The sequence below is a fragment of the Tupaia chinensis genome, unplaced genomic scaffold, assembly GCF_000334495.1.
Source record: "Tupaia chinensis unplaced genomic scaffold, TupChi_1.0 Scaffold000418_1, whole genome shotgun sequence".
Classification (NCBI taxonomy): Eukaryota; Metazoa; Chordata; class Mammalia; order Scandentia; family Tupaiidae; genus Tupaia; species Tupaia belangeri.
In genome coordinates, this window is record NW_006159923.1 from 281,664 (window position 1) to 290,513 (window position 8,850).

The 8,850-nt window shown below is 55.4% G+C and overlaps 1 protein-coding gene across 2 annotated transcripts in view; it reads right to left on the reverse strand.

The window, feature by feature from the left end:
* Window positions 1-892: 892 nt before the first annotated feature.
* RBCK1 (RANBP2-type and C3HC4-type zinc finger containing 1) overlaps window positions 893-8,850 on the reverse strand; it is an 18,771-nt gene continuing 10,813 nt past the window's right edge. Inside the window, exons 8-12 of one of the 2 annotated variants that reach the window (XM_006154690.3) lie at window positions 8,186-8,297; window positions 4,662-4,841; window positions 3,350-3,448; window positions 2,857-3,000; window positions 893-1,560 (exon numbers count right to left, since the gene is read on the reverse strand). In XM_006154690.3, the coding sequence (XP_006154752.1) occupies window positions 1,480-1,560; window positions 2,857-3,000; window positions 3,350-3,448; window positions 4,662-4,841; window positions 8,186-8,297 (616 nt within the window). In that variant the 3' untranslated portion in view covers window positions 893-1,479. The remainder of the gene's footprint in view (window positions 1,561-2,856; window positions 3,001-3,349; window positions 3,449-4,661; window positions 4,842-8,185; window positions 8,298-8,850) is intronic. The other variant, XM_006154691.3, reaches the window with a different exon arrangement.

Here is an 8,850-nt window from a genome sequence, read left to right on the forward strand (position 1 = left end):
AGAGGAGTTGTGACCCTCTCTGGAGGTGGTCTGGGGGTGAGGGTAGGACCCTGAAGCTGTCACTCGGCAGATGCACCATCCTCAGCTTGTTTTCCCCCACCGGGTGGGTGCCTCCACTGATCCTCTCCCCTGGAGCTGTGAGGCGCCTAGTGTGCCTTCATTCGCAAGGACAGTGGCCCTAGCCAGTGCTGGCAGAACTGGGAAGCAGCAGCCCACCTACAAGTCCTGGCATCCAGTGACAGGGCGCCCTGTCTGTCCCGGGCCTAGAGCAGCCCCTTGCCCACAAGACCTCATGCCCCAGTGCAGAGCCCGAGTACAGCCTTGAACAGCAGAGGCCCTCACCTGCTCTAATGGTGCCCACACTGCAGCGGAAAACATGCCGATGGGCATCAGATGCTAGATCTGAACACAGGAACGGGAGTCAGTGTGGAGGGAACACCCACAGAACAGACACCCCAGGATGGAGCACTGTTAATCTCCAACCAGCAGAGAGCATCCTAATAGAGACTGCTGATCTACACCTGGCCATCTTGCTTGAGAGGAAGATTAAACCGACAGTCTTGCTCAACCTCAGCAGTTTCAAGTTGTCCTGAGCCATCTTTGATCCTGGGTGCCCGCCACGAGGGTAGAAGGGGGCTGCAAGACATTCCTGTGGTCCATGCTGCTGCTTCGGCCCCTGTGGCCTCCAAGGCCCACACTGATCTGCAGACCCTCCTTTGCAGGCCCCAGACACACCGCACTCTGCAGTCTGGGCCTCCGCTGACCCAGCCACCGTAGCACCAAAGCCAGCACAGGAGCCCAGGGCTCAGTCACAAGCTTTCAGTCTCCTGAGGCCTGGCCCACGTGTGGAGCCCCAGCCCACACTCACTCCCACCCAAGGACATCACACTCCTTCCTGGAAAACCACTTTAATCATCTCACACAGGCGGCAGAGGGAACACAGAGCTGGGCCTGGAGGCTGTGCTTTCAAAACCACCAGGTCCCCCCAGCTCAAAGCAGTCAGCAGTTCTGAGGCCCCAGGCCTCCAGCAGCAAAGGCAAAAAAGTCACCCCCAGAGAGCCAACAGGAGGAAGGGGGAGGCTGAGCGCTCGTTCAGCAGACGAGGGTGGTGGGTGGGAGGAGTGCACAGTCGCAGAGGTGCCACCAGCAAGGCCGCGGCCAGGGCCTGTGTTTACAGCTGGGGCTGGGGTGGGGACCACGGGGAAAGGATGACAGGTCCAGCCGGCCAGCCCCAGAGGAAGGGCGAAGGCACCAGGGAAGATGTGACCAGGGGCAACAGCCAGCCCAGGCAGGAGCCCCACCTGTTGCCAGCAGGCTACTTCACAGCTCAGAGGCCTTGGCTCTGCAGGGCCGTGCCTTGGCCAAGTACAGGGCAACTCAGGCCAGAAATCAGAGCCCAGGCGCCTACCCAGCCCAGTTTTGCCCACAGCAGCCAATGGACGTGGGGCTGGGTGGGCATGGGACACAGCCATCTTCAGCTCAGTGGCAGTTCTGACAGCTTGGGTGGCAAGGAATTCCATTCACCCGGCAGCGGCAGCCCCCACTGATGTCTCCTGGGCCCTAAAGATTGGAGAAAGAGGTGAGGATTTCAGGGAGGACACACCCCAGAGCTGAGCTTCTGCTCCCAGTCTGGGCCTGTGCTCCTGCAGACAAGCTGCTAAGAATGACCTCTTGCCTCAGAGCCCAAACCGAGAGTCACTGTGGCTAGTGTGAGCTCCCTCAGCATCTCCGTTACATGTCGGTCTACCACCCCGAGGCCCCAGAGCCAGAGAGGACAGGAGGCTCTGACACATCCCAGGGGGGTCACATCTCGGGGCAGCACAAGGCGGCTTCCTCTGTCTCCATCTGCCTTCAGGTCTGCCTGTACGTATCCAGAGACACAGCCCAACTGTGACAGTTGTTAGAGTGCTCCTCATGGGACAGGGACTCTGCTGGGCACTTCGGGGAGAAAACTGAGGCGCAGAGAGACCACTCCCCTTCCAACTCCACACGGAACCTTAACTCCTCCTCTGGGGCAGGGATGGGCAAATATCTTCCTGTGAAGGGCCAGTTATTGCAGCACGGGAGGTCACATGATCTCCGCCTCAGTAGTGCAAAATGAACCACAGGTCAATGAGAAGCACGGCTGTGCTCACAAAACTGTGCAGGATGCAGACTCGGAGTTCATGTCATAGAATAGTACTCATCTTTCGGTATTTGTTGTAACTACTTAAAGATGTAAAAAAACAGGCCCAGCAGATGGTGTAGAAGTTAAGGCAGCTGGATCCCCACATGGTCAACTGCAGTTCGAGTCCTGGGCCTGGCAGCTTGAGCACATGTGTGCATGTCCCAAATCCCGAGAGGAGAATGAAGGGGAAGGGACTGCAGCATGGCCATCCGTCCTGGGGGTGACTTCTGGTGAACATACATGCCCTATAGCAAGGTTAAAAACAGAAACTGTGGGGCCAGCAAGTGGCACGGTGGTTGAGGTACTGGACTCCCACATGGCTGACTGCGGTTTAAGTCCTAGAGCTGGCAGCGTGGTTTCTCTCTCCCTCTCTCTCTCACTTTCACTCTTGTGAGCATGTATGCCCTACAGCAAATCGAAGAATAATGATAATAATGAATAAAAATTGAATAATTCTTTAAAAAAATGTAAACAACTTTTTTATTGGGTAGTCAGAAAATCATGACGCATTTTTGCATAAGAAAACAGAAAACTACATCATGACTTTCCCGAAGACCCGGTACCTGTAGAGGCTGTGGATCGGACTGGTTGGACCGGGCCCAAAGGCTGCAGTTTTTGGAGCCCTCCCTGAGGGCAAGCCCAGTAGAGGCTCCTCCCCACAGTCCCGGGCCCTTGTCCCCAGCACTCACCCCGGGGCCCCAGCGTGGGCCCTTGGTGACCCAGCAGATCTCGGTGTGGCAGACGGTACAGCGGATCCAGTCGCAGCCATCCTTCTTCTGCACCACGATCTGGCACTGCGGGCAGTGCATGGCCTCGCCCTGCTGCAGCATCAGCTGAAACAGGGAAGACGCTGACCTCGGCAGGGAACAGGGCAGCACAGGCCTGGCTCTGCTCTCGGCCCCTTCCCTGCTGCCGGGAGGAACTGGCTTCCACCCTCCCGTGTGGCTCCACCCAGGCCGGGCTGTGCCAGCACCACTTTGTCCAGGGTCTCTTCCCCACACCCAGCCACTCTCCTCGTACTCACTACCTGAACACCCAGGCTCAGTCCCATCTCTGGATGGGAATGACAGCCAGAAGGGAGGTCAGAGGCTCCTGTGTAAATACAGCCTGTTCTAAAATGCACTGACCCGCTGAATAGGCACCAAACTCAACCCCCGAGGCCCCAGTCTCTCCCAGCCTCACCCTCAGCATCTCTGTGGTCTGCCGGGCGGCCACGTCATTCTGAGCCCGCAGGGCCAGGTCGTCCTGATACTCCTTGCAGTTCATCTTCTCATGGATGGCCTGCAGGGTTGAGGGGCTAAAGGTGAGATGGTTCCGCAGGGGATTAAAAAGCTAGGAGAGGGACCAGCAGTTAGTTTAACGGCTATGTCGCTGGACTTCCATGTAGTCGACCGCAGTTCGAGTCCCGGACCCAGTGGCTTAAACTCGCGCCAGATGCAGGGACAGATCAGGGAAGGGCTCAGTCTAGGTTAGGTCTAGGGTCCCAGCTCAGTGTGCATGCATGTCCAAGATCCCAAGAGCACAATGGAGAAGGGATTGCAAAGTGGCCATCCTCCCTGAGGGGTGATTTTCTCGCTTTCTGTCTCTCTGTCTCTGTCTGTCTTTTTGGTGAGTGCACGCACCCTATAGCAAAAACCTCTCAAAAAAAAAAAAAAAAAAAAAAAAAACAGGGGGGGAGGTGGGGCAGAGCCGGCACTGTGCAAACACGTAATGTAATGCCTCCAGATGGGTCGGTGACGGCCTTGCCTAGCACACCACACCCCTTCCACAGGGAGGGCACTGGGCAGAGCAATGAAGCCAGGGTCATCACTAAGGATGCCGACGGAATATTCCTGTTTTCGGTTCTGATGGGCACAGACATCCCTGGAGCCTCTCCCCTAAGCTGCGGCCGCCACGTCACTGCCTGGTTTTGCCCCGCTTACAGACCCAGTGCTGGGAGACTGCGCTCACTTGGGCTGGGTCCAAGAGCAGGCTCCTACCCTGTCATCCTGCTCCTCACTTTAATGGTGGACTTTTGAGGCGGTGGAGGCAGGGACAGACCAGGCAAGGGCTCGGTCTGGGTCTGGAGCCCCTGCTCGGTTCAGGATAGGGGTTGAGACTTGGTCTGGTGCCAGGGTTGGGCTTAGTCTGGGTTCTGGTTCAGATGGGACAGGGTCAGTGTTCAGTCCAGTGTTCGAGCTTAGTCCTGGGTCAGACTCGGATAGCATTGGAACTCAGTTTGTGATGGGCCAGAGTGGGGTCAGCCCAGGGCCTGGACTTGGTTCAGGGCCAGAGTTCATTCAGGGCTGAGTTTAGAGCTCTGCATGGGGCCAGGGCTGGGGCTGTGAGCTCAGGGCTCGATTCTGAGCCCAAGCCAGACTCGCTGACAGGCAGCTCTCCCTCATGACACCCTGATGCCCGGGCCAGGCTCGTACTCCTTCCCAGGGACACAAGCACCACATTGCACTGCGCTCCGGCAGGATGAGGGCGACTAAGCAGGGGGTCCCCGGTCCACCTTGCAGAGCAGGCAGTTGACATGGAAGCACACAGGGCAGGTGAACTCGTTCACGTCGTCCTCAAAGAAGCACCAGCCCTTGCAGTCCGGAGTCTTGCAGTGGTAGCTGAAGGCACTGCGGTTCTCAGCGATGGAGACGCTCAGGTCCAGAAACCGCTGGTAATCCTCGGGGGGCAGGAGCTGCCAACAGACCGCGGCCCTGCTACTCAGAGTGCTGAACATCCAACACTTGGCCCTCCGTGCCATCGGCCACCCTCCAGGAAGCCTCCGCCCATACGCTTCGACCCAGACCCAAGCTCTCTTCTTCATGAAACTTCCAGCATTTAAACACTACATCCAAAACTGGATTTAAAAAACAGTTCTGGAGGGCTAGCAGGTGGCACAGAGGTTAAGGCACTGGCTCCCACATGGTCAATTCCACAATCGAGTCCTGGCCTTGAGGATCACACTAGGAATGTGTGCATGTCTAAAATCCCGAGTGGCGAATGAAGGAGAAGGGACTGCCATGTGGCCATCCCCCTTGGTGTGTGGGAAGATGTGATTTCTCACTTTCCCTCTCTCTCCTCCTCTCCCCAGGCGATCGCACATGCCCTATAGCAAAAACTGAAAACACAAACAAACAAAAAACCAGCTCTGGAGACAGACGGCGGTGATCGCATAAGCCATGCTGGGGAAGATGTGGCTAGACGAGGATCCTGGTACCTCACTCTGAGAGCCATGGAGGAGGTTCAACACCAACCTCTCTGACCCTTTGGTACCCACCTTACTTCCACACAGTCAGCCTGAGAAAACAGCACACACAAAAAAGGAATTGTGCAAAAAGTCCCTTTGAGCACTATTTATAGAGAAGGGGAATTTCTAAGATAAGAGGTATATATTTTTCCCTCTTCGGACTTAGGGCACACACACTTACACACCCGTTGTGATTTTCAAGCCACTAGTTTCAGGACTTGAACCACACAGCTGGCCATGTGGGACCTGGCACCTTAATCTCCACACTACCTGCCAGCTCACCTACAAAATCTTTTTAAAAATCATTGTAAATCTGTGTGGTATATATCTTGTTTATACTTCTTGAATGGGCTGGCCCTGTAGCCTAGTGGTTAAGGTAGCTGGATCCTACATGGCCAACTGTGGTTTGAATCCTGGCCCCAGTGGCACATGTGCACATGTGCCCAAAATCCCAACAGGACGGAGGAGAAGGGATTGCAGCATGACCACATCCGTTTGAGTGTGCTTTCTCTTCCTCTGTCTGTCTCTCTGGCAAGCATATCTGTCCTCCAGGAACTGTGTTCTACGTCTTGGTGAGGTGGTGGTTACATGAGTTACATTTGGCCAAACTCCCCCAACTAGACTTTATGGGCCACCATGTGGTATGGTGCTTAAGGCGGCTGGATTCCACATGGCCAACTCTGCAGTTCAAGTCCCAGACCAGATGTCTTCAAATTTCTGCAGAGCACACATATGCCCAAAACCCTAAGAGGAGAATGGAGAAAAGGGGATTGTGGTGTGAGTTTTCACTTTCCCTTTCTCTCTCTCCACGAGCATATGCCTATTGTAAAAAAAGAACTTAAAAAAGTACTTTAATAAAATTTACTTTAAAAAGAAAAAAAAAAAAAATTGGGCCAGCAGTGGTGTAACGGTTAAGGCACTGGATTCCCACATAGTCCATCATGGTTTTGAGTCCTGGACCCAGTGGCTTGAAACATGCCAGGCATGTGTGTGTATGTATCCAAAATCCCAAGAGGTAAATAGAAGAGAAGGGATTGCAGCATGGTCATCCCCCATGGGGAGAAATTTCTCGCTTTCTGCCTGTCTCTCCACTGAGTACATGGACCCTACAGCAAAAATCTCTTTAAGAAAAAAAGAAAGTAAGTCATATCTGCCCAGAGACACTGAAACGAACAGGACAAAACGCCACTGGGCAGTTTCCTGGGATGGCGTGGTCACGGGTGATTTTTCTTTCACTTCTGCTCTGGTTCTGTGTGGTCTAGGCATGTTTATTTTTGGTATTTTATAAAAACAGCCTCCACTGTTAGCATTCTGCTGCCCCTTACTCAAGATCTTGGCTACACTTGATCATCCTGGGTCAACTCCCAAGAGCTCCATAAAGTTCACATGGCCCCTTGGCATGACCTCTGGCCCATCACAATGCCCGTTGGCAGGGGCAGACTTCACAGGCAAAACCTCCAGGCAGATGCCTGTGGGTGCTGGAGACGTGCGGAGTGATTGTCTCAGGGTCTCTCCTGGCGAGAGCAAGGACAGCTTGGCAACCTCCTAAGTTGCCCTTCTCAAAGGCCCCATAAGTGGCATAGAAATGAGGCTGCTCTTGAGATCAGGATCCCCAAGTTCTACCCTCTGCCTCCTCCTCAGCAAGAGGCTGAACTCCTTGCATTCCAAGAAATACTTGGTGAAGTTAGAGGTGTTCTCAGTTTAGGGAGGAAACGGGCCTTACGCATGTCTGTGGGGGTCTCCCTCTTGGACCTCAGCCACCTTTGGCTCTGCCTTCATGTTTTGGCCTGGGAATGTAAGAAGCCCAATTCTGTAAAGGCCATTCCCCAGCAGTTTGAAAACCATGAATCAAGTCCAACAGCCCACTTTACAGATGGGGAAAGAGGCCCAGAAAAGGGAAGGGATGTGCTCAAGACCACCAGCAATCAGAGACCCTGATAATGAACAGCAGTAATGTGAATGGCACACACGGTGCTTGTGAGAGACGTCAGACTGCCACCTCCTATCTGTTCCTGGCTCCCTGTTCCACACCCTCCTCCACGTGACCTGCTTTGACCAATGGGGTGGCAGCGAATGAGAAAGGAGCAGAAACAAGGAAAGAACTGCGGCACAGGCTCCCCTACTGCTGCTCCTAGAACCCTGAGACCACCCCCAAACAAGCAGGCCCTGGCCAGGCAGCTGGGGGGAGGGGAAGGTCAGATGCAAGTGGAGAGAGGCCCAAGTCGTCCAGACACAGCAGATGCCACTGCCATAAGCCAGTTCACAACAGCTGATGCTCCAGCTAAGCCCAGCCAAGGTCAGAACCACCCAGCTAAGCCCAATCACTAACTCTCAGACTCATGAGCTAAATATGTGGTTGGTCCATGCCTGTCTGGCATGGTGTGTTACACAGCAAAGGCAGGCTGACCCAAGGGTTCACTGCGGGCCGAACATGACTCAAATTTCACACATACCCTCTGCTGTGGTCTTGGCAAGCCTTGAAGTAGAAACTAAAACTTTGACTCTAACAGAGATAAGAAAACGGAGGCACAGAGGCTGAGACTCTGACATGGAGGTCAGGTCACCTGGTTGAGAATCTCCAGTCTGAACTGCTCTGCTCTTTTTTCCAGCGTGTTTTCTTTACCAGTTACTTCCCTCAAGTCAGCCGACTCAGGCCTCCAGCACCCCGCACAGAGAAGGATCTTGAAAAATGTCTGCAGCCTGACAATGGCACCCAGGAGCCAGTCCCCACATGCCAACTCAAGGCCCAGCTCCCCGGGATATGGACGCGCCCCTCCCGCCCCAGGCCTTACCGCCCGGATCTCCCTCTCCAGCAGCTTGCCCGAGCACGAGTAGGTGTTGTCAATGAAGGGGCAGGAGACCTCCGCCTCCTGGCTGTTGCGGATGGTGCCCTGCAGGCACTCCCTGGGGGGGTGGGATTATGGTCACCTGAACCCCTGGCGCTGGCCCCGCTCACGCTCACGTGGAAAGCCTGACCCCAAGGGCCTTTCTCAACCCTCATTACCCTCTTCCTTCCCATCCCTCTCGCCCACCCAACACCAGGGCCTCCTCTTCTGTCCATCCCACCAGGACCACTGCTGCTCCAGTCCAGGCCCCACAGCCCTCGCCCTTGACTGCAAGAGCCTCCTCCCTGGGCTCCCCATGCCCACCTGCCCGTCTCTTCCCCGCGCAGCAGCCATGCGCCTCCTCCCCAGTGACCTCCCATCCTGCGCAGAGCCTGAGGTCCTGGCTGCTGCTCATAGGCGCTCTGTGACCACTCGTGCCCAACCCCTCTCTGCCTTCCTCTCCCACACCCCTCATCCCTGTACTCTGGCCACAGGAGAAATCCCTGGTCTGGTGGAAAAGCCTGGGCCCAGGCCAGATCCCAGGTCTCTGCTCCAGTCACCTCCTGAGGGGTTTCTCAACCCCTCCCTGGCAGGACCTGAGTGGCTGGGCCCACGGCCGCTCCGCCTCTGTG